Source organism: Magnolia sinica, chromosome 11 (genome assembly GCF_029962835.1).
Source record: "Magnolia sinica isolate HGM2019 chromosome 11, MsV1, whole genome shotgun sequence".
In the NCBI taxonomy this organism is placed as follows: Eukaryota; Viridiplantae; Streptophyta; class Magnoliopsida; order Magnoliales; family Magnoliaceae; genus Magnolia; species Magnolia sinica.
This window is the reverse complement of record NC_080583.1, coordinates 75,375,624-75,401,405: the sequence shown is the minus strand read 5'-3', so window position 1 is coordinate 75,401,405 and position 25,782 is coordinate 75,375,624. Positions and strand designations below refer to the sequence as shown.

Below are 25,782 nucleotides of genomic sequence, written 5' to 3'. Positions count from 1 at the left end.
GAATGCTTTATTACACAAAATCTTATAACTATATATCTCGACAATTGCATCCCTAAAGGCTATCGGATTCCCCCTGCCATCCTCTTCCCCACCTCTCTACCTTCCTCACCCCTTCTATGCTTTTCACCTTAGGTCCAAAATGAGCCCTTTGAACCTGGAGCTTCTTCCCCCTGAAACTTTCCCCATGAAGCATCTCCACTACCTTCACCATCTCCTCCTGCGAGTTCATTCGGACGACGAAAACAAATCCTTGATGTGCTGAAGTTCTCCATTTGTGAGGATGATAGTGGACAACCGACTAGCGCACCAAAAGCTCCTGAGCTGATGAGGAATAACTAGTTTATCCCTATATGCAGGCCCTCCTAGGCGAGACCTCCTCGTGGGCAACCCCTGATTCTCACAGGTCCCTAAATCGCACGATCCTACTTGGGCCCCACCTTGTGGTCATTCTGCATCTCATAGTCCTCACCTAATAGACCACCTCACCCCAGCGTGGAGATACGGTGCATCCTTGAAATCACACTAAGATGCCCTATATCATCTACCCACGCCGGTGAGGAGACTCGAACATTGGGCTCTCGCTCTGATACCATTTCGATAGCGTACAACCGACCAACTCACTAAAAGCTTCAAAACTGATGGAGAAGGACCGGTTTATCCCTATATGTAGGCCCTCCCAAGCGAGACCTCCCCGTGGGCAACTCCCGCTTCGCACAGTCCTACAATGGGCCCCACCTCATGGTCATTTTATATCTCACAGACCCCACCTCGTAGGCCACCCCACCCTAGTGTGGAGATGCGATGCATCCTTGGAATCACACCAAGATGCCCTCGCATCAGAGGCACTTTCACCTCCATTGCCTTCCCCACCCTGTTGAAGATCCTAGAGAAGTTAATGGGTAGTCACCCCTAAGGGAAACTGACTACAAATAGGTTAGGGTACTCCGATAGCTCCTCTCTTCCTTGCTCTTTCTTCTCCGACCTGGCAACCCCTGCTTCCTTTTCTTACTTCTGTCCAAATTCCCTCCTCCCCTTCTTCCGACACCACCCCTCTCCCTTCACTGCTTTTTACTTCTCCCTCTCCCTCTCCCGAACCTTCCTCGTTTCCCCCCTTACCTGCTTTTGCTTTGTCTTTCCCTTCGCATCAAAGCATCACTTTTAGAACTTCCCTCGCCTTGGTCTTCCCATCTTTGGTCCTTCCTCCAAGCTCGTCTCTTTGTTTCTTCTCCCTATATTTATCCATGAGCTTTCTAAATAGGAAAATATCCTCGATGGTCAATCTTCTTGGCATGAATCCAAAGTAATTTTCTGATACATTGTCCTATGCCTTAATCTTTGCTCGATTTCTTGCCTATGTCCTCTTGTTATTTTCTCATGGGTTCTTGACAATCCTTTTCCCCTCGATGAACATAGTGAGCATTTAGGAGCTTCTTTGTACTTTGGCACTTCTACTTTAAAAAATTTCCAAAAGCTTCATATCAATATGAGCATTCAAGGCATCTTGGCAGTGTGGGTTTTTGGGGCTGTTTTGTGTCTCAGCATTCTATTGGACGATATTGCTAGTCAGATTCTCGCTATTGAGAGTCTACGAAATAGAGATTTTGCTCTTTTGAATGTTTGCTTTATGGGCTAGAAAGGGGCGTAATTTGTTGGCCTTCTCTCTATGCATTGTGTGGCGGCATTGGAGTTCTGGCAACTCTTATTTAGTTCAACATCTCCTGGGTCCGTAATTGCATTCCTTATCAACAGATGGTCAAGGGGCTCTTTTGGCTAAGAGGTTGTGTTGTGGAGTGTGCATCCTCATGTCCTATGCCATTTGAAGCATCTCTTTGTTGTTGCTTGCAGTCAAGGAGAGCATTAAATACTCAATTATGAGTTGGGTAGTCTGCAGCATGGCATTTAAAGATGTTCAGATTTTGGAGTAAGAACTGGAAGTTGGTCATTTTGGATTATAATTAGCCTTTGAGCAGTGTTCGAAATATCGGTGTCGTGCAATGTATCGCACCCTAGGGGTACAGATACGTATCGGTTATTGCACGAGATATATCGTTTGTATCGCGTAATTTATCACACTTTTTGGGAAACATGGGGAAACATTCGGAAAATGGTTGAATTTTTTAATGAAACTTCAAGGATTATTAAAAAAGACCTTGATACACAGTTTTAAATAATAAAATCTCAAAAAAGAAGTGCACATAATAGGTTTCCTTCGTATAGGGTCCTAAGTTATACGTTGTCCGATTGGAACTAAAACAACTATATTCAAATATGATGCATAACATTTATAAATGTATCAAGACATGTATGTAAACACAACCAATGCATTTTAAAATAATAATATATAGTAGAAATTATGGCGGGCCGCACAAAATTTTTCTATCAAGCTGATCTTTGTACATTACCTGCATTCAGGTATGTTTGAACTTATCAATGGGTTGGATGGAAAATAAACATTATCGATATACTTAAAGTGGGCCCACATAAGTTTTTAATGGTGAGCGTTCAATCACACCCCTCAAATAACACCTTAATGAGTGTTACTCTAACGTGTGGGGCCCACCTCGATGTACTTTTTGTATATACATGCCATCTATTTGTTTTCCCATCACATTTTAGGGCATGATCGCAAACTCTAAGAAGATACAAATCTCAGTGAACCATACCACTAGAAACAATGATGAATGACCAAATCTCGTCGTAAGGCTTGAGCTGAAAAATAAGACAAATCCAAAGATCAAGTGGACCACATTGCAAAAAGCAGTGCGGGATTGAACGTCTACCATTGAAACCCTTTTGGGGGGTCACAGAAGGTTTGGATCAATATGATATTTGTTTTTCCTCTTCATCCAGGTCCGCGTGACCTTATGAACAGATTGGATGGAAAATAGATGGTATGCCAGCCCTATGAATGTTTTAACGCTGAGAATCATTGTCTCCACTTCTATTTGTGGTGCGGTTCACTTGATCTTTGGATATGACTCATTTTTGGGTTGCTTCTCTAAAATGATCTTGGAAAATGGATGAAGGGTGTGGATATAATAAATACATTATTTTGGGGGACATTTTGATCTCCTTTGTACCGTTCGTACAACTCGGATATCTAGAACCGTCAGCGCTATTCGCACGACACGCAACCACCCTGCGTTGGAAACATATCTGCTACTCACCCTGCCAGTGGCCAATGGCTAGCGGTCGGTGATCTGTGAGCCCCACCATGATGTATGTGTTTCATCCATTCCGTCCACCCATTTGTCGAGATCATTTTATGTTATGAGCCCAAAAATGAGGTTGATCCAAATCTCAATTGGACCGCACAATGTTGATCGAACGCCCACCATTAAAAACTTCTTACGGGCCACAAAAGTTTTGGATCAAGCTGATATATATATTTTCCCTTCATCCAAGTCTGTATGACCTAATCAATAGTTTAGATGTTAAATAACCATTACAATGGGCTCTAGGAGGTTTTTAATGGTGGGCATTCAATCACTACTGTTTTCCCATGGTGTGGTCCACCTGAGATTTAGATCTACCTAATTTTTGGGATCAAGCTCTAAACTTTACTTTCAAAAAGGATGGACGGCGTGGATAAAACACATACATCATGGTGGGGTCCACATAGCACCTACCACTAGCCACCAGGTTGATGGCAGCGTCACTAGCCAAACCACGTCCCCAGCATCTCGCTAAAGGCTTTAACAGGAAATCCGTCCCTAACAGTCGTGGGCCCCACCATAATGTATGTGTTGTATCCACACCATCCATCATTTTGGAGAGATCATTTTAGGGCATGAGCCAAGGAAAGAGGCAGATCCAAAGCTCAAGTGGACCCCCACCATAGAAAACATTGGGGATTAAATGCCACCATTAAAAACTTCTTGGGGACCACAGAAGTTTCTGATCAAGCTGATATTTATGTTTTCCCATCGTTCATGTCTATGTTAACTTATTAACAAGTTGGATCTCAAATAAACCTCATGATGAGTCCTAGGAAGGTTTCAACGGTGGGCATCACTGTCTCCACTGTTTTCTATGGTGGGGTCCACTCGAGCTTTGGATCTGCCTCATTCTTTGTCTCATGCCCTAAAATGATCTCTCCCAAATGATGGACGGTGTGGATACAACACGTACATCATGGTGGGGCCCACAAAACTTAGTGACATCACTTTAGCAACGAATCTCGTTGCTCAAACCCATTTGTAGCTAACCCGATCCCATTTTTGAAAGAGGAAAGGGTTCCGGAAGGACCGAAACCCTAAAATCCCTCCAAAAATTTCAAATTCCTTCAATCAAACCCAAATCTACTGGGTTTAATGGCAGATTTCTTGCCGAAATTTCATGCGCAATTTGAATCTTACATCTATTTGAAGAAAAAAGGGTAAGGAAATTGAGATTGTTGAATTCAAAGCTTTTCTCTATGTTTCCTTTTTTCTTTTCGATTTTTTTGGTAATTATGCAAGCCAAAAATGGATAAATCTGTAAATAATATCTGTAATATCGCAAAAATGGTGCGATATTGTGCGATATATCACACGATACATAAAAATCTGGTTTTTTTTTTTTCCTGAGGGGTTTCCGGCAGATATCGAGTTGCTGGCCAGCGATAACGATAGTATTGGCCGATAGTATCGATATTGCGAACACTGCCTTTGAGGGCTTTCAGGTCCGGAGCCTACCTCCTATTTGGATGAAATTCTTCTCAATGGAGCAGTCTTGGTGATGCTGCATGGGAAAAAAAAAAAAAAGAAATTCTCTGCTGCTACTCTTAAAAAATAACCATGCCTTTTCTTTATTGATAAAAAGGCACCTCTTACTGTAACACCATTGTATTTGAAGTGCTACTATTAAAAAATAATCATGCTTTTTCGTTATTGATAAGAAGGCACCTCTTACTGTAACACCATTGTATTTTGAATGATGGTGTGTAAAACAAATTATTAGCATTAGAGAAACAGTAGTCTTTATTTGTTTGGATGGAAGCTATACAGATTTTATCAAGGGCATTCATGGGTATGGATGACTAACACCCGCTGATGTCTTAGTGGCATGTTGATATGGATATTTGAAGAACTGTTCATGGCAATGACAACCTTATCCTTTTGAATTGCAGAGCAATTAGTATGGAAACGTGCAATGACAACTGGCACTCCACCTTCTGCACGTGATAGCCATACCTGCTCATCGTGGAAGAGCAAAATCATCATTGTTGGTGGTGAAGATGCATCAGATTATTATCTGTCTACTGTTCATATACTTGATGCAGGTATCCCATTATACTTGATTCAGAACGGACATAAAGTTGCATCTCATAAAAAAGGAATGCTACTTGCAAACATGCATCTGCATGACACAAGTGCTACGCACATAAGCAAGTGGTAAACCTGGTTTTGGAGATCTAGGCCGTTCATCAGACGGGCCCTGTGGTGTGCCCTAGCCCAATTCATTGTATAGACCCTATGGTGAATGTGTCCTGGGCTCCTGGCCCAAAGCTCATGCCAGCCTTCTTAGCAGGAGGCAGCATATGTATGTTGATTGTGAACCTTTGGTTATTATTTTGTAACTGTCCACCTTTCATACACATGAGCCCACCTGACTAGTGGACTGATCTGATCTTGAGCCAGGGTACATTCACTGTGGCTCTCTTGTGATGAAGGCCTCGATCTCATACACGTATGTCATTTTCGCACATGTGGGGCCCTTGTATTCGACACTTGCAGATGGGCGTCTGGTTGTTGCATTCCTCTCCAAATTTGCTACAATCCCACCATGATCCGGTTGCATCCAAACTCTAATGATTGGAACTTGAGGTTTTGAATACTCTGACATGAAATCATGTGTTACCGATGTGTTTCTCTGACGGGTTCTATGGATCCCTTTTATCAGATACACTTGTTTGGAGGGAGCTAAACACATCAGGCCAGATACTTACTCCTCGTGCAGGCCATTCAACTGTAGCTCTTGGAAAGCACTTGTTTGTGTTTGGTGGTTTCACTGATGATCGAAACCTTTATGATGATCTTCATGTACTAAATGTGGGTATGTATTCATGTTGAAATTCTGCATCCGTTGACTGTACTTGTTACCATTCATATTTTGCACAGCTTTGTCGTAGTACTCCAAATAAGATGTACACCATTCAACAATATTGATGGCAAATTGAAGTTTTTAATCATGGCTTCTTTAAAAAAACGTTACTTATGATATTTTTTTTTGTAAAAAAAAAAAAAAGTAAATTGTACATTTCATCCAAAAATAAAAATAAAAAAAGAAAGAAAGAAAAACATTTCATTTCACTGATTTGAGTAATTTATTATCCGATTTTATCTGAATCATACGAGTCAAATCATGAATAATACGTATTTTATAAGAATGCATCCGCTGTACATGAGGTATATTTGGGGATCCAGTCCTTAACATTTTACACCTTCAAATTTAAAAATAGCTTGTGTTTCATCTGTAATTTTAGACTGTGTTCCCATCAATCACCTTTTGTGTCAATGTCCTAGCAGATACTGGTGTCTGGAACAAAGTAGCGAATGCAGGTGTAGGGCCTTCTTCCAGATTTTCTGTTGCTGGAGACTGTTTGGATCCACAGAAGGGTATTCTGGTGTTCATTGGTGGTTGCAATCAGAATCTTGAGGCCCTGGATGATATGTACTATCTATACACAGGTTTCGTTATTTTCAGTTTCTTATGTTGCTGCTTATTTGTTTTACGTTTTTGGTTTTTCTTCTCTATAGTTGGCTTTTACCCTCTCTCTTCTTTTTTATTGGGTTTTATGACGGCTACTTGACTGGTCTTTTTAGGTTTAGTTTTGGGAGCAACTATTTAAACCCACCTTCCTTCTTTCTTTCTTTCTTTCTTCTTCTTCTTTTTGCATACACCCATTTGCCATTTTGGGAATAATTGAAACAGAACACACCGAATTTGCATTTAAGGAAATGAACTAGCAAGTTCATCCTATTTTAGTTATTCCCAAAATGGAAAATGGGTTATGTACAAATCCTTCTAGGTGGGATGTAGAGAGCAAAACCCTTTTGTTTTAGTTGAATATGAAATTTGGTGATCATTGGCTACTTACTACTAGATCTGTTTCTAGATATTTCAATGGAAAATGGGCAAGGCGAACAAACGCAGGAAAAGTTCTCTCTTAGGAGAGAACTGAAGAAGAAGTGTCAAGAACAATATCTTCTTCCTGCTATTAGATCTGAAAATGAGAGAGATTTGCCAAAGCTTATGATGGTGCCTGATTTGTTGCAACCAGTGCCTCTGCAAACTCTGCAAAGTTATGTTCAACCAGGTGAATTGATCTGCTCTACTCTAATGTCTTTGTTACCTGATACTCAAATGTCTCCTTGCCTCATGTCTGCACTTCAATTCTATGCTTTGTCCCCTGGCTATGACATGGGCATGCCATTTCACACTAAGTTCTCAAAAGTTTTGAACACATTTAAGGCATCCTTTTCAAAGTTCCCATCTTAGGGGTGTCAATGGCCAGGTTGAGCCCAAGGTGGCAATGAGTCTGGCAGCCTGGCCCAACCCAGCCCACCGTGGGCAACCAAACCCTGTTGCCTATAGGGCCAGGGCTGCTGGGAATGGCCCAGCCCAGCCTGTTAACCCGATCCAATCATTAGGCGAGCCACCGTTATAGCCTATAATGGATTAATGACACTTGTGAATGGTTCTCATTTCATGTACATGTGTAGTCGAAAGTTCATCATTTTATCTGGGGTCATGTTTCAACAATCCAAACAGTTCATATGTAGGATTTTATTGTTGATGGAGGTTACCCCCCCACCCACCCAAAAAAAAAAAGCATAAATTTTATAGGGCTCATAGTGGGCTTTTCAGCCCCATTAGGGCCAGCAAGGTTTAAGGGATTAGGATGGGCTACGACCAACCCTAGCCCAGCCGACTGTCGCCTTTAGTTGAACCCAGGCTTGGGTCTGTCTGAGCCCAGCTCATTTATCTTTCAAGCCTGAAATTTGGGCCTGCCCGAACCCACAGGCACCCAGCCCTGGTAAGACCCATAAACAGTACTAGAAATGAGTTTCGCCAGGCCTCAATAGGAAATGTAATCAGATCAGGGCCTGTTCACTTGTTGGGTGTGAAAATCAGTCCAAGCATGGACCCAACTCATGGTTGGCTAGGCCTAGAAGCCTGATGGGTGACAGCTGGCCTGTTGACGACCCAACTCCATTGACGAATATGACCAAGTGCTAGAGACACCCATTTCCTTCTCATGGATTCCATGACCATGCCATTCCGAGTAGGATGTAATGAATGACCTTGGTTGTTTGTATTTGCACCTACTTCATGTTGCCTTTTTAAATTGCCAGTCTATATTTATTGAGATCTATTCATCTCAAGGCATTTAACAGAAACTCTAATTCCAATTTGTCACTATTATGGGCAGCATAGTTGCATGCATAAATGGTGCTGTTGCATACGCTTCCATTGGGTCCTGTTGCATTCACCCCTATTTTCCTTGGCTATTTCTATCTTGAGGCAGTCTTTCTTTACTTGGTTCTATTTCGAGGCAGTCTTTCTCTAATTAGTTTAAGGCGGTCTGTGATAAGTAAAAATCTTTGGGACCATTTAATCATTGTTGCCATGATTAAATCATATATCACGTGTCATTTCTCTTACCTTTTCTTCCAGCTGTATCCATAGAAAATAATCATGAAACAGGCATGCTAATTGAGGGTGTGCAAAGCACAATCGCTCCACATGTTTCAAAGTGGCAGGTGGGTGTGAGATCCAATCCGTTCATCTGATAGGCCTAACATTTAGAGCATCCTAGCCCAAAAATAGGATGTTCCACTTACGAGGTGGGCTATGCATATGTTCATTGTCTATCAATTTTTGCATGCAAGTGTGGCCCATCTCATGAGTGGGCCAAGCTTAGTTTGGGCTAGGGTGCATTCACCTTGAGACCCACCTGATGAATGGCCTGAATCTCACGGATGTTTGCCACTTGGGCACATGAGGGGCACTCTGTTGGGCACTTGCAGATGGGTCATTGGCATCCTCATAAAAGAAATGTATTTCAACTTCTTTAGCAGAGTATGAAACTGCAGGGTAACCTTTATTCAAGGATGTTAGCTGTGGATGTAAGAGTTCTGTTGCAATGCAGGAAAACAGAACTTCCAATCATCATATGAATTTAAGCCTGCAGGCGAGAATATGTTCGAAGCCAAGGTTACAGAAGCATTCCACTATGGGTATACAATTGAAACTAATATTGATGGAAAACAACTACGTGGCATATTATTTTCGTACAAGGCAAGCTTTGACCCTGCTGCTAATGCTTACATCAGCAGGTAAGAATACAGTGAGTTCCGTTAAGCTCACGTGCACTTTTAATTGAGCCGGACATGCATGTGGTGGACAAGAACCAGGCATCAGGTGGTCCACTGTGTGGATGACCTGGCCTCAGAAATCATACTAATCAAACATATCAGGTGGGCCATGCATGCATATTCAATGTGTACCCTGGGGAATTTTTTTAAACCAGCCATTGCTTTCATACATACCTAGGCCACTTGATGAGTTGGCTGGCCTGATTTTATACCAGATCATCTACACAGTGGGGCCACCTCATGCAAGTGATTTTGGTTCATTCGAAGTTCTTTGCATGCAATAATCTCATTGTGGATATTTTTCATTTTAGTGATATTCCTCCTTGTCAGGAAAAGGATGGGTGTGGAAGGTGGTGATGTTAAGTCAAATGATGGCTATGATCCTAAATCAAAGACTGCTAGAGTTTTCAACGAAGAAGTAAAAAGATCAGATCACAGGCAAAATGATGACATTCATGGCAAAGAATCTACATCCGATTCGAACAATTCAACTAATGTTGATGTTTATCAGCCAGAGATGGTTTGTGCCCTACACCTGTTATTGCATTGAAGGCTTTTGATTACAGTATGCTCTTTATTAATATTGGGATGCACCTCGGTGGTACCAGTACCACCGTAAACCACAGTGGTACCGGACAGAAGTAGGACCTATGTTATGTATTCACCTCAGAGTTTCCTTCTCTAAGAGATGAAAAAAGGAGATCTTCAAGACCATTTCCTAATCTCTTGAACCCAATTCGCTAACCTCCAAGGATGAACCATGAGAACCTTGGAGGTTAACTTTCATTGTAAACAATAACAGGTCGATTTGTGTCCTCTTTGTCTGTTTCTTTTTATATAACGCCTAGAGAAGTGAATTTGGTGTCATCCCTAGCTAAAGAAGGATATTCTTATCCAGCCCTCAGTTCTGCAGTATTCCAATCATGTCACCCATCTCAACCTGTTAGAAGTCACAACTTACTGCATGCCATCTTAACATGTCATTCACCCATCTCAAGACGTTATTCCTAGAATGCAATTCGAAAAAGGAGGTCCTCAAATTCCAAGGTTTGCATATAACAATCTCATTGCATTTTGATATCTGCCCCAGTTTCCTTCCCAAAGAGTGAGGGAAAGAAAAAAAGATCACCAAAACAACTCCCTAATATCTTCAACCTAGTTCGTCAATCTTCAAGGATAATCTGTTAGAACCTCAGAGATTATCTTTCATCATAAATAATATCGGGTCTTTTGTATCCTCCTTCGCAAGTTCTTTGTATATAATGCCTAGAGAAGCGAATTTGGCATCAGCCCTAGCCAAAGAATCTGTTCTGTAGTCTGTCAATCCATTCACCCAACTCAACATGTTAGAAGAGTCATGAGTCATGTCATCTCAACACATTAGAAGAGTCACTCATGCATCTCAACTCATTATACCTAGAAAGCAATTCAAAATCAAAAAGATATTATCATGCATGTGAGTGGTCTTTCTGAGGAAATTTTCACCCTCATGTGATAGATGGAATTCAAAGCCTAAAAAGAGCTATAAGTGATGCATGTGTTTATATGCAAAGGCGTGGGGAAGCGTTTATAGAAGGAAAGACTTGGAACTTTATGTCCTACTCGTATTTACGTTTGACAAAATGGACTAAAAAATATGATATTCATATATAATCCTTAGTAGAATGCCAAAATGGAGTGTCTGCAATAATCACCCACAAAAGTATGGGAAAATGACCAACAACCTGCATGGGCCTCAATTTTTGTAGTTCTCTAGAGTCCCTTTGTAGATGCTAGCAGGGATGGGGGGAGCAAGTGAACCTTGCTTTTGAGTTCATAAGCAATGCCATAAAGGAAATAGTCAGCCAAACAGCATCTCAACCAAGGTATACCGCAATGGTAATGGTGGCCATAACGGCCACCACCGTTACCTTTACGATACGGGCTGTAATGGCTGTTATGATCACTTCTTTTCTATTGAAAAAAAAAAAAAAACTGAAAAACCTGTATTGGTCCTGTAATGGACCATTATAGCTTTTATTTATTTATTTTAGTATTTTTTGTTTGGGGGGGTGGGGGGGTAATGGGCTGTTACGGGTCATTTTTTTTCCATAACTAGCCATTACAGGGGTTGTAGCTGCTGTTATGGGTCATTTTTTCCGTAACGGGCCATTATAGGGGCTATAGTGGCCGTTATGGGTCATTTTTTCCGTAACGGTCGTTACAGCCATTACGACCCTATAACATGTAACGGTTGCCACCTTACCTTTACGTACTGGCCTTTACAGCCCCGTAACAGCACACCATGAATCTCAATTGCCAAAGAGCATGAACCAGGTTCAGGCTTAACTGGCTTAACCAGAGTGTTGGGTAGACCGATAAGTAGCCAATGTCAAAAGTTAAAAGATGTAGCAATATAGTTTTAGAAGATTCAACATCACTGGCCTCAATGTAGTTTCCAAGCATTCATAATTAAGCAGAAGAAGAAGTGGAGAGGAGGGGATAGTCTCCCAAACCATTCACCCATCCGCAAATTGCAGTAACATTCCTTTCACATCCACCCAAGTTTCCATAATGAAGTAGCAGTCAAATTGCAGCTGTAATTCCTTTCACGTCCAGCTTGAAAGTAAGATGATTGCGATTTGGAGCCTGGCTCTTTAATATGAATGCCAAGGTAATTTCAACTCAGCGTTTTGACTTTATTTAACTACTGCCAAGTTAATTGTGAATCGCCCATTTTGAATTTAATTAACTACTTCAATTCAATCAGTAGTGTATCCAAAGGCAGCCTGATTGTTCGTTTAACGCATTGATTAATCTATTACTGTTATTTCTTATACTATTCACAATAACTGTAAATCCGTTTATCTGTAGGCATCAGAATGCATTGTACAGAAGATGTTATCATGTATATTGAATTTGTCACGCCATCATCCATGACTAAAGATGGGAAAAATCTATGGAGGTTCAACTTTGAAATCTGATAGCTGTATGCACATCAGCTTAGTGAAGAGAGATTATTTCTGAAGATGCCAATTTCCACAATCAAGATTTGGCAAATCCTGCATCCATCACATCATATACATTTTTGTCGTTTTGCACTGAGATCCTCAGAACCACAGAATTTGATGTATTCTTTTGAAAAGGAAACTTCAAAGCTCATTGTCTTGTGGGAAACTCCCCACAAAATAAAAAGTGAGCTTTGTTGTGGCAGTGTTGGCCCTCATTCTCCGTTCTATGCTATACAAAAATAACCTTAATTACAGTTTTTTCTCTTTTTTTATGAGAAATATATTTTATTAAAAGAGTCAACAGGCAAAAGAATACAACAGCTAGCCGCAGCCAGCGAAAAACACCCGCTGAAACTGAGGACATCCACTCCCCGATACGCATAAAAACCTTCCTAAGGACTTCCAAGAGGGAGCCACTGCAATTATGAAAGCAACGGTTATTCATCATCATAGCCTTGTCCTAAATCTTAGGTTCAGCTTTATAAATTCCATCTCAACACTCATTTTGATCTAAATCCATATCTTAGTGTTAACTGATTGGACTGTTGAGCACATAAGATGCTTCTTGTAGAAGTATACAAAATGTGCAAGTAAAAATGGGGTTTGTACAAAAGCTTACAGCCCCCATGGCCATTCAGTTGTATATAAATAGAGAGCAGAAGGTGGACCTTTTTTTTTTTTTGTTGATTCATTTCCCTTCTTTTGGTAAAAGTTATCAAAGGCCAGTACGACAGATTGAGTTGAATAAGGTGTTACTAACGTGGGAGGTGGGAAATTGTGGCGGCACCAAAAGATTGTCTGGGAAGGGATCAGGTTCTCTTTGGGAGATGGGAAACACATTAGATTTTGGGAGCATATATGGGTGGGGGATTAAAAATTAAGTGAAAAATTTCCACAATTAGCGGGGATAGCTCTAAAGGGAGATTTGAGGGTGGCTAGTTGCATTGAGTTGAAAGGCAAGGAAGTTATCTGGACTCCAATATGCAGAAGGAATCTTGTAGATGAAGAGGTTGACGAATTCATAAATCTGGTGGGGTTGCTATATAATTTACATCCGGTGCCTTCCGAGTAAGATTCCTTGATGTGGAAAAAGGTTAAGTCTGGTAAATTTTCAGTGAAATCATTCTACAAGTCGTTAAGTGGGATGGAAAGCAAAGGGGCAAGCCCGACAAGTTTCATATGGCGATACGGCGTTCTTCCAAAGGTAGCAGCATTTGCTTGGCTTGTGGGAAGAAAGAAAGTATTAACAGTGGACAACCTTCACATGAGGAAGATGATCATTCCGAATGCATGCCTGATGTGCTTTCAAGATGAGGAATCGGTGGATCATCATTTTATCCATTGTTCATTTGCTAAGAGGATATGGGAGTGGTTCTTCAATCTATTTGGAGTAGCATGGGTAGTACCGAATTCTATAGATAATTTCTTTTTAATGTGGCACGGTAGAGTCATAGGGAAGGTTGGGAAAAAAGTTTGGCAAATAGTTCTATTAGCGGGAAATTGGTTCATATGGTTGGAAAGAAATCATTGTTGTTTTAGGAACAGGAAGGGTCAAGAATTGGAGGTCTTTAGGAGGGCTAAATATCATCTTATGTAGTGGGCAATTGCATCAAAGGTGGTCAGCCATTTTCCAGATAGGTGGTCGGAGTTGTAATTTTCTTTTGGTTCTGGGACCCTGTATTATTTTAGCCTCAGCCTTTTATGAAGAAATTATCAATGATATAATAATAATAAAAGGTGTTACTAGCATGGCCCAATAGAAAGTAAACATATGAGAATCATAGAAACTTATTTCTAGATTATTCTTGATGGTATTTGTAGCCTTATATCAAGGCAAGAGTGATACATATGAGACACAGAATGCTCGATCATTTGATTTATTTGAATGAGGTTTTCTTCATTAGTTTCATGTGATGGAATTCTAGCACTAGGAGTCTAGGAAAGTGATTCTTCTAGAATCTAGTGGTACCATACCTCTAGATCCTTTTGATGTGATTCCATAGGGTTTTCTTATCGAGTGATTCCACATATTTGTATTTATTTAATCTTTATTTAACTGCTGTAATTTTGGATTGTATCAAGTTTGTAGCAATTATTTGGAGGATTGAAGAATTATATGTAGCAATTCTTCTCTATTTTAGACCTTTTTCTGTCTTAAATGATAAGTTCCACGGTGCATCCAAATGCTAGAATCTTTGCTTTTCTAAAATAATTCTTCTCTATTCTTCAAGTTCCATGGAATTTTCCTTGCATCCAAACTACCACTTGGAGGATCGTTTCCCTCATAAAATTGAATCTGTGCTTGTTTCAGTGTAAACATATCTGTTTCTCTTTGCACTTTGTGTCTGAACTTGGCTTTCTGGCAGGCCCCAGAGAACTCAGAACCATTGGCAGTGCCAAATCCAGGCTCAAAAGATGATGGCTCAGATGCTCTGCACAAACTGGATACAAGAGGTCCCTGTGAGAACTCTTCTGTTTCTACATCTGTAGAAATGGGCTCGTCAGTGACAAATCTAGGTATAGACATAATTGGTGTTTCTTACACGCCCAAGTGCTTAACAACTCAGACTGCATCTTAAATGTCACTGAGGGTGGTGAACAAGCACGATGCTTTCTGCCCAAATCAAAAATCCATTTTGCTTTGGGGAGGACCATGAATTGAGCTGATATTAATTTGGGTGGAAAAACTATATCCAACATAACACATTTCTGGTTTCCAGCATCACTGCAAGCATCTTAACTATTGATAAAGTGCCGGAAGCGCAAACCAACATTCACAACACACCCAAATACTATCACGTGCAGTTCCTGTTGATTGCATCTCATTTTGGAGCAAGCAGCCCTCCTGATATTCATTTATTTCAAACCCTGTGTTTCTCCAGTGGAGAACATACATCTGTCTAAATGCTTTGGGTCATGTTTGGATATGCTCTATTGAACAATTATTCAATTAGAACTAATCACCTATGGGCAACGGCACTGCAACTTGTGGTGCCATACCATCTTTCTCACCAACATGCCACTTGTGACAGACATCCATAATATGAAAACAGTGGGACCCACCATGAAGATCACATGGCAGAAAAACAGGCTGGTCTGCACATCAGGTGGGTCACGCAGTTGGAGTTGACAGGCAACCAACAGTGTGAATTGATTGTCAGCCTAATTTTTTATGAGGATGGTCTTGATGGTTGGACCTGCCGTTTTCATGGTATAGATGTTCTACGTGAGTAGCATGTTAGCGGAAATGGTGTTATTGTCTGTAGATGATCAGTTCTTGTGTCCAATTCAACAAAAGTGGAGATGGGTATTAGGCCCTCTGCAAGTAGAGGTGAGCACGGGATGACTTGACTCGCCTAACTCAACTTGTCCGACTCGTTTGGACCCGATTCGAACCGAACCGGATGGGTAAGTCTGGTCCGAACCGAGAAGGATTCGCCCAATCCGTACTCAAACCGAGTCGAGTTCAAGTTACCCAGTAACTCGACTCAACTCGATCTGAAACCAACTCGACTCGGATTCGGGTATATATATATATATATATATATATATATATATATATATATATATATATATATATATATATATATATATATATATTAAAAACCCTCAGCCTGGGCCTCTGTTTTTGGATAACTCACGGTCTGCATTGACAATCGTACCTATGCTTCAAACAACTTAGTATTAGTTTCTGCTTCTTTAATCCCAAACATCGAATGTTGTAAGACAACAGATTCAACCTCACTAGCAGTAATAATACTCCATCTCCGCTACTTCTGAAAATCTGCATTCTTTGGAAAAGAACTCTTTTGCAACTGTACGAAGGCTCTAGCACCCCCTCCCATTTTGGGAATGATGCATGAGTTCTGTCATCGATCCTCCTTGGAGAATCTTCCGCTTGAACTTCTTCAATCTTAGAAACCCGATTCCATATCTGAAAGCAAATTGAAAAAGCAAACCTCCTTGTGTCATGTGTCCACAGCTTTTTCTATAAGCCCACGTGTCATAGGAAGAAATAAAACTTCGCTGGACTCTTCCCTCGAGCTCTGCCCTTGCAGCCAAAGTTGACTGCTCTTTAATGCTCATGCCACCTGTCATGCCTAGAATCAATAGTGTGTTCGATGACAGCTGCAGCTCATTGATATCTCTCCACTTTCGTATGTCATCAACTATTGCTAGTAACCCTCTGAAGCATTGAAATGGTGGTCCTTCATCTATGAAGTCTCAATCTGCCATTATTGAATACATGCAAATCAAAGGAGCTTCTTCCAGATTTTGCTTGTTTTCTTCTCAAACCAGCTTCCTTTGAATCGAGGATCGAGTCAAGCCAAACCGAGTTCATTAGGGACGAGTTACACAGCTCAGTTCGTCCTGAACCCAACTTTCAAGTCGATCGGTGTCCAGCTCTAGTAGTCACCCACCACCATCACGGGTTGTGTCCAGCTCTAGTAGTCAGGGTTCTCTCTCTCTCTCTCTCTCTCTCTCTCTCTCTCTCTCTCTCTCTCGGTGCTTTTGACCGGGTCGGATTCGTCTAGGCTAGACCCGGACTCGGATCGGTTCAGGCATGCTGGACTCGGTACCAAGTCGAGTCGAGTTCGGGTCAGGCCTATTTCAAAATCGGCTCGAGTCGGTAACTCGGTCTGACTCGACTCGATGCCCAGCTCTATCTGCAATGAGGGACTAGCCCCAAATCCGAATTATGATAATTTTCAGTCCCTGAAACACATTGAATTGCAATTTCGGGTTTGGTTGTTAATATGAATCAATTGTCATCACCTTAGTTTAGTCATTTCTCCCATGTTGAATTGCATTTCACTTCAACAGAGCATCCAAATGCATCCTTGAATTTTCTAGTCATCAAACACATTTTATATGCATGCATCTTGATGACTGTTAATGTTATATCTGAATTGTAGCATATTTCTTGTCACACTATCAGATGATTCAATGACAGCCATGAAAGAACACATCCCTTCGAGCAATGGACAAATAACAAGACCAACTTGAAGCAGATACGTGAGCCATGAGGGAGTTTTCTAGCAGAGAATGAGCTGATGATATCACCATATTACGTTGAGGAGTTCCGTTGGACATGTTCTCCACGCATGACCCAAGTCAGCAGATTTGGGTTTTGGCAGAACCCATTAGATGAATGTGGTTGAGTAGAACCATGCTGAAACACGTGGCGGCAAACCCGATATTTAACTGCCATTTTCGTAGGACATAGGTTTGAACACTGATGCTTGTCTAAGACCTGGCAAAGTTGTTGTAGATATTGAACCACAGTTTATGAACTATATTAGTCTCTGAAATCAAAAGGACATCATACACTCTCTCCCTCCCTCCCTCCCCCCTAGGGTATTCCTAAATATATGGAAAAAAAAAAAATCATTTTCCCACAAAAAAATTGTATCTTTTAAGAAGTTTCCTTTTATGATTTTATATATATGAGAGGTTTAGAGGATTTGTGGCTCAGAGAGAAGAAATTGGATTTTACCACATCAAGGGTTTGAGTTAGAAGCACTGTGAAGGCAATGCAAAGCACTATCCGCATGGCATGGGCAGTGGGCTGCTTGTGTCCGTTTTGCCACACTTTGCATGGGCAGTGGGCTGCTTGTGTCCGTTTTGCCGCACTTTGCATGTGCATATCATCGAGAGGAGCTTTAGAGCCTTGAGTTTTACAACTTTTATCTTTATGAATCCAGCATTAGCCAAGGGTTTAGTCAATGGTAGACTCTCCCTTTGAGTAGTCTATGATGAGGCACCCATGTAGAAGTATGTTGACCAATTTAGTTATAGTTAACTGTTGTAATTAAATTAGAATAATGTCATTGGTTCAAATGAAAAGACAGAAGTGTTGCTTGCCAACAAATAAGTGCCTTGGAAGTCACTCAGAAAATCTCTCAATTCTCTTAAATCTCTCGGGCAGAATTTTTAAAAGTTTTTGGGTTGTGGAACAACTGTCTTTGGATTGGGCGTGGATAATCCTAAAAGACTTGTTTGAACCCTTGGCAGTGCGAGTTTAACCAAGTGTCGGGGTATTTAATTTCTTAGGGACAGGGCAATACATAATTTAGGCAATTGTGTTTTTTTCGTCTCCATATCTGTTTTTTCTTGAGAGCACCATTCATTAGGACGGGATGGGATGCACCATCAAACAAACTCCCCAGCATGTTATCAAACTTCTCGATCACCTAAACAAGGGCCTCACCTGTACAAACTGAGAACCCCAATCTTATTACCCAGATCATCACTCAGGTCAAGGATTTTCTAGAGAGGTTAGATCATAACTATTAATGAAGGTCTTTTCTGTGTAAAAAAAGGGAACTATGGATTGTTCAAGAATCCAAATCATAAGGATCCACATCACCTTTGCCAGTGAAATGGATGCTTGAGATACCATCTTTAAAACAGAAATTTATCCCTCAATCTGAAAAAACATACATGCTAATTGGAATCTGTCTGCAGTAGGCCCCATCATCAAAAGGCCCATAGCAAAGATGCTCCCATCCCACCCCCAAGCAATCATTCCAATGGGCCATGCAAATTCTTTTTTGAGGGTGGCAGGAAGAGCGAGGGGTAGTCTGTCCATGGATCTTTAAATTCAGATCATGGACTATAATACATGTTGAGAGTTCGCATTAAAGGTGCAACTTGTGGGTTCAAACCCAACATGAGTCCCTTCAGGTTGGGTTGAAGTTGGAAAACGCCAACCCAATCGGAAATTTTGGGTTCATATTGGGTGAGGAAATTGGATTGGGTTCCAGTTGGGCACCTAGGTTTGGAATTCACGCAAGTGGGGTTGCGTCCTCTTTGAGTTCGGTTGGTTTGCTTTGACCCTCTACCCAATCCGACCCACCCAAGTTGCAATTCGATCCATTGTGTTTGCATGATGCCTCAACGAGCATGAGAAGCAGGCAAGACGAAAACACTCTCCTGAAATCCGGCAAATTGCATCCGCTAGGGAACAGTTATGGCAGAAATGCAGAGCATTTTCTGTTTCCATGAGCAGTCTGCATGCACCCTGATTTTCAATCTGTGGTCCAATCAACCCACTTGGGACATCCATGTTTCAACTAGAGCTTTGTCGATCAACCCACTTGGTACATCCATGTTTCAACTAGAGCTTTGTCGATCAACCCAAACGTCCCCAAACCTAACTCCTAATGACACCACCTTTGTGGGTGTCTGGGGTTTTTACCCATCTTATGCTGTCTGCTGATGTGGTGACCGACATGATTGATTGCCATACCTATGAAATTTCTCATTTCTTTATGATACTGACCATCAGGGTGGAATAATGATGATAATGTCCATGTTTAGGCTACTTATGCGGCTTCATTTTTGGGTATATATGCTAAAATGAGCTGGAAAAAATGGATGGACAGCAACGTTATAAAACACACGTCTCAGTGAGCACATCACCACACCCCACCTAATCCCCGTCCTGAGTACCCAATCTGCGCCAACGCCTTTGCACGCCAGGTCCGAAATATAGTCTTTCTTTACTGCCAGCATGCCCACTTGCATACTAAATCCATGCCATGAAAATGGTAAGCAACACAAAGTAGGCCATTTATGTGGGCTGCTGCCAATTCATGTGGGCCACAAAAAAATCAACAAATGACAACCTACAGTCTGAAATCAACAAAGATGTAACCCATCAGCCACAACAATGGCGTCAATGGACAACTTACAGTCTGAAACAACATTCAAGTGTGGGCAATTTTATATGATCAAAATGAATTAACAACAAATGATGAATTCACTTGGCCAGATACGTACGACATTAACCCTGAGTTTGATTGAGAGAGAGAGAGCAGACACTTTGTAAACTGAAACATCAGGTGCCGATGAGATCATCGTGTCAAAATTATCTTTGGGATTCAATTTCCTTTTACTTTTTTGTTTTTTTTTTAATGAAAATATACCATGAAATTATCTGTAAGCTTTCAAATCAATACAGATACTCGGCACTGCCTTATAGCTGGTTCCACCAAAACTACAGTTATATCAGCAATGAGATTATAATACCCATAATGGAAAGATAAACACAATTCTTAACAGCAAAAGATCAGGAAAACAACAAATCCTTCCCCTATTCCTGATCTTTGAGTAGAGAACAAACACAACAGAAGACAGCTATATTACATCATATAATAAGAAAGTTGCATTTAAGCCCATAGTAAATCCCAGTTTTGTTTCAGCTATGAATCTAAAAACAGTAAGAATTTCCATCATGCGTCTTGAGGGCACAAGGTGCTCAGTTAACACCATTGCCAAAGAGGTAGCCAAGGGAAGAACCGCCACCAGGGGCAGCATGAACCTTGGTTGAAGGCCGCTCCTGTAGCAGGAAACACTCCCACAGTTACGAAAACCTAGGATAGATGGCAAAAAACAAGAGCTACTGGCACAAACTAGAGATATCAATGGTCCACGATTGCATTGAGCTGCAATCGGCCCGTTCACTGAGGGGCCTCTGTTTATGAATCAAGCTCGAAATTCTACCAACCCAACGAAAACAGGCTTGGGCTAGCCTCCTAATGAAAAAATGTGGCCTACTTCAACTGGCAAATAGGTGCCTGGGCCTCAACACCAAGTCCCAGCCCTATTGCTAGCCTAGCAGAGTTGGTGACATGGCATGATAAGGGCACACTTCAAGCAGAGTTGAACTCTGAATGGCGACCACTTATACAACAGTCCCACATTCTCCACATAGCCATGTACACCCCCACACAAGTACCAGCATGGCACAATGGGTCCAAGATCCACCATCCATCAGATGGGCACCCTGTGTTAATGCACTAGCCCAAGGATTAGGTTGATCCAATGGTCAGGTCGGCTACAGTATGCAAAACAAATGTATGGCTCTGAAAAACTTAGTTGAAGGTTTCTAACCCACCCGCCTGTTTCAAATATTGGGGCTCATGTGCATACTGGACCAGATTTTCTTTTAGAAAAAACGTGTAGAATGCTGGACCAACCTGATCGATGAATTAGATCTCGCACATATAACCATGCTGGTACGTGTGTGGCATGTACACCAGCTTTATTGCAAAAGCGTGTAAGCTTAGCAAAGCTCTCAGATTAAAATTGTGAGTAAAACATGGTGTACAAATCCTTTCAATAGGCAGACCCAAGAAAACTGACCATCTCTATAGCAACGTTGTCAAATCGCATATGTGATCGCTTTCAAAAAAAAAACAAAAAAACAAAAAAAAAGAAGAAGGAAATATGTGTTTCTTCGCTGCCCTTTCACAAGGGACGTGTGGGATCATTTTTTCCAACCATTTGGGGTGCTAAGGGTGCTCGCAGGCTCAATAGATGATTTTCTTCTATCTTGGCAAGATGGGGGTTGTGGAAAATTAGAGCAGAGATTACGGAGAATGAGTGGTTTAGCAGGGCTTTGGGTGTTATGGTTAGAAAGAAATGCTCGCTGCTTTGAGAACAAGCCTTAGATGTGTTTAGGAGGGGTAAATCTTTTGTAAAAGAATGGATTTTGGGTTCAGATAGGTGCATCCTTTTTCCATCGGGCTGGTCGCAGTGGTGCTTGACTTTTGTTTTTTTATTTGATTCTTTTGTATATTTTGGCTTTGGCCTTTTAATGAAATTATCACCGTTCAAAAAAACGAGGGGGAGTTGATTTTGAAGAAAAAAATCTTAAATTTTAGGGAAATTTTAACTAACTAGTAAATGTGATTGGATAACTTATTTTACTTATTTCATTGTAATTTGAGTGTTTTATTAAGTTATAAAGTTAATTACTTATGTTATATTTACATAAATTTTTTAAAAAAAAAAAAAACCAATTTACAAGCTACACTGAGAGAATTAATTATTAAAAACTTCAAACATAAAGACAGAGATAAGTAAAAAAGAGGATGGGAGGAATAAATGAGAGTGAGAGATTTTAAGTTTTAGAGTAGAGAATAGTGAAAATGAGGGATTTCAGTGCCTATTTATAGGCAAGAGTGACTGAAACTGCAAAAATAAATAATAAATAATAAATAAAGTCATGTTGGGCAATATGCGATCGCATATTCATCGCATAATAAAGAATGCCATCATGGCATATGCAATCTCTTCACACGTGCGCATAAGCAATCACATTTGACAACGTTGCTCTATACTTAATCTCTTCTCTTGCGAAATGGGGGTCAAACTGTAACCCGCAAATAACTGCAATGACTCTTTCATCTTCCATTCCTTGGCCTAATTCTTTGTATTTTATATAAATTGCTACTTTTTAAGTTTGTTAAAAGTTCAGTCAAGACAACACCCTGGGTATCTGGCTCTGAGTTGAAAACTCAGAGGAGAGTGCAAGGTTTAAACATTTAGTTGTGTGAAGAAGTCTTGGGTTCTAGACATTCCGCCAAGTTACGACACATGGCATGGGAATGATGCAAGCTGAAATGAACAGAGATCTCACTTATACATATACAGTAAATAGCATCAGAAGGAATCATGTGTTAAATTGCTAGTAAAAACAAAAAGATTACAAAAACTACAGATCGATCCAAACAAATCTTTTAAAACCTGGACTAGGCTGGACAATCTTCCTGGTTAGACTGTGACTGGAGAACTCTCCGGTAACGTTCAATTCAAACCTTTTGAGGTCTAGAAACCATCCTAAAGTACAGGGAGAGGCTACAATAACAATGATGATTATATCGACTATGCGATGTGAATGATGATGTCCTGTTTTCAAACCCTTTTTGCCACTAGTTCAACCTCTGGTCCAGTTTTCAATATTGGTCCAAACTAGATATAAACTGTCATAGATCCATGTCATACCAACATAACATTGGAAGGGTAGAAATAGTGTATTAGATTGTGGAAGAATAAGTGGAGAGTTTTCAATTTCATCTATTCATAAAACATGCATAGCTCAACAAATCACATAAAACAATTGAACCGGTGCCACCAACTGGTTTCTCTGTCTCTCTTTTTTCTTTTCTTTTTTTTTTTTGTGGGGTGTTCAACATCCTAGTATATATCAGTCAATAAGTGCCATGTCCTCTAATCACCAACAGGCTAAATAACAACCGCACTCTACTTATTTTTTAGGAATTTTAATGTGCCAATCCATTTTGAGTCAGCATAACGGATGCACCTAGATGCTGCTGATATAAAAAATAATAATAATAATAATTGTAGTAGCTTTTTTTTATTCTTATTTTCCACGAAATAATTAATGTTTGGGCCCTGTTCGGTAGACACCTAAAAATGACTCCTATTTTAGTTAACAGTAATTATGTATTAGAGATCTTGATCTAAGATCTCTAATGCATAATAAGTTCATGCTAACAGTGATTATATATTACAGATCAAGATCTACTAGACATAATTACTGTTAACTAAAATAAGATGAACTCATTTTTAGGCATCTAACAAATGGGGTATGTTTATTTTGTTTATATTTATTTTTTCCATTTCTAACAATACAACAATTGCAGCATTTTATTTAAATAATATTATATCATGTAAAGTAATTGTACGGACATGCAAATATGACTTTACGAGCCAGGATGTCAGCTCCCTCACATCCATGTAACACGTCCAAGTTACATGGCCAGTAGGCAGTTGGTGTGAACTGTGAAGTGCATAATTGATCAAAATAAATAGCGTAGTCATCACGAATATATTCACATACCGTTATGAAATTGCCACTGTTCTGCCCGTCTGCCCGGAAGTAGTTGTTAGCAGGGTTCCCATGGATACCTGCTGGAATCTGTTTGGCGTTGTCAACTGGTTGAGCTGCAGCCGGTTTCTGGGCAGACCCAATATTTGTTGTTGCTGCTACTGCTGCTGCTGCTGCTGGTGGTGGTGGATTCTGAGCAGGCTCGGCGTGATTTGGAGATGGCTTGGGAGCCTCACCACTCCCAAAAAGGTAGCCCAAAGAACTCTGGCCCCCTCCACTGCTGACTCCACGACCCATTCTATCAGACTTCTTTTCTTTATATAATCAAAAGCCCATATATGCACAAAATTTCAGTAGACATCCTAAACATTAAATCCAAAGATAACTCACATTCCATAAAGTCAGCATCACACATAAAAATATCAACAAAAGATGTGCAAATATGAGAAGAATATTATGTGATAAGACATATGGAAATGCACCATAATTTCAAAAACTGATGTAATGTCATCGTAGTATCTATAAATAAGTTGGGAGTTCATTCTTCCTTTTCTTTAATTTATGAGCATACAGACATCATAATTACAAAAGGTACTGTAACAGCATCATAGTATTTAAGAATAAGTTGGAGTCCCCCCTTTCTTTCATTGATAACATCAGATTTTATCAGTAAGAAGGGCAGCTGTTATCTATTAAAACACCAGATAAGAGGTTGGTGAAGATTTCTGACAACTAAACAGTGCTGTCACTGATTTCAGGATGCCTGTATGATGATAAAATGCCTGCAAAGATGCAAAGGAAACTCTTTTTTTTTTTATGAATGGGTAGATATTTTATTAAAAGAAGAGGCTATTCAAGAATCTATCCTTTTTTTCTATTTAGACATGTATATAATGGTGGATCAGACCTTTCTTTAATGAGAATGCAGTCTATCGACTTGACCTATTGACAGTCAACCAAATGGGCCCTAATTGAGTACAAATCAAGCATGACATTGTGAATTGGGGGCATTAAATTGAAATACAATAAAAATAAGGTGAAAACACAAAAAAGAAAAGTCATGGTTTACCTTTTTTTCTGACTTCTCTGATAATGGTCCATTCTGCTTCACTTCGTCAAATCTCACTCAAATCTGTTGTTTTGATCCTCAAATTAAACCTAGACCTAGTCTACGATGACTTTTTAAGCTTTTTTTCTAAACGGTTACTTTCTAAGCTCTCTCTGGTTTAAATGAAACGAAATGAGGAAAATTAAGAGAAAATTGAAAGGAAAAAAAAAAACCCCGTATCAGACCCTTATCAACCAAGGTATTTGATATTGTATGCCAATTACAATACAGGCCGTAACAGACCTATAATAGTCAAAATTCTTTTAAAGAACAAATTCATGGTACTGGATGTCGATATCAGCAGGCATATAGGCCCGGCAAAAAAATGATATGATACGGCATCGCATATCAGTATCAGTGTCATATTGGGTTGTATCGGCCCGTATCGGTTAGAATTTTTTTTTAAGAAAAAAAATACGGATAATTATTAGAAAAATAGGAGGAAATGAGATATCCAAGAATCTATCATATTTTGTTTTGACCATGCATTCAATGGTATCTCGGATCATTCTTTGGTAAGAATGTTGTCCCAACAGGTGACTTTAAGGTGTGGTGTTAATTTTTCTGGGTATAAATTGTTGATATATGTCAGAAATTGATATCATATATTGCTAATATGATTATCTATCAACAATTGGAATATTAACTGTCTTCCAGGGGAGTTATTTAAAACAATAACAC

At 40.2% G+C, this 25,782-nt stretch overlaps 2 protein-coding genes across 2 annotated transcripts in view; one reads left to right on the top strand and one right to left on the bottom strand.

The window, feature by feature from the left end:
* The window catches only part of LOC131219389 (uncharacterized), a 33,686-nt gene extending 16,004 nt beyond the window's left edge, over positions 1 to 17,682 (top strand). Inside the window, exons 4-11 of the mRNA XM_058214496.1 lie at positions 5,111 to 5,263; positions 5,884 to 6,036; positions 6,510 to 6,671; positions 7,100 to 7,300; positions 9,137 to 9,323; positions 9,693 to 9,882; positions 14,719 to 14,869; positions 17,292 to 17,682. Coding sequence (XP_058070479.1) covers positions 5,111 to 5,263; positions 5,884 to 6,036; positions 6,510 to 6,671; positions 7,100 to 7,300; positions 9,137 to 9,323; positions 9,693 to 9,882; positions 14,719 to 14,869; positions 17,292 to 17,359 — 1,265 coding nt within the window. The 3' untranslated portion in view covers positions 17,360 to 17,682. The remainder of the gene's footprint in view (positions 1 to 5,110; positions 5,264 to 5,883; positions 6,037 to 6,509; positions 6,672 to 7,099; positions 7,301 to 9,136; positions 9,324 to 9,692; positions 9,883 to 14,718; positions 14,870 to 17,291) is intronic.
* A 2,673-nt stretch (positions 17,683 to 20,355) lies between these two features.
* LOC131219388 (protein SPIRAL1-like 2) lies at positions 20,356 to 24,335 on the bottom strand. Its single transcript, XM_058214495.1, has 2 exons — positions 24,006 to 24,335; positions 20,356 to 20,696 (listed from the first exon to the last, which is right to left on the bottom strand). Exons 1-2 carry the CDS (start codon positions 24,288 to 24,290, stop codon positions 20,616 to 20,618), a joined length of 366 nt encoding a protein of 121 aa, XP_058070478.1. The 5' UTR covers positions 24,291 to 24,335; the 3' UTR covers positions 20,356 to 20,615.
* Positions 24,336 to 25,782: the final 1,447 nt, after the last annotated feature.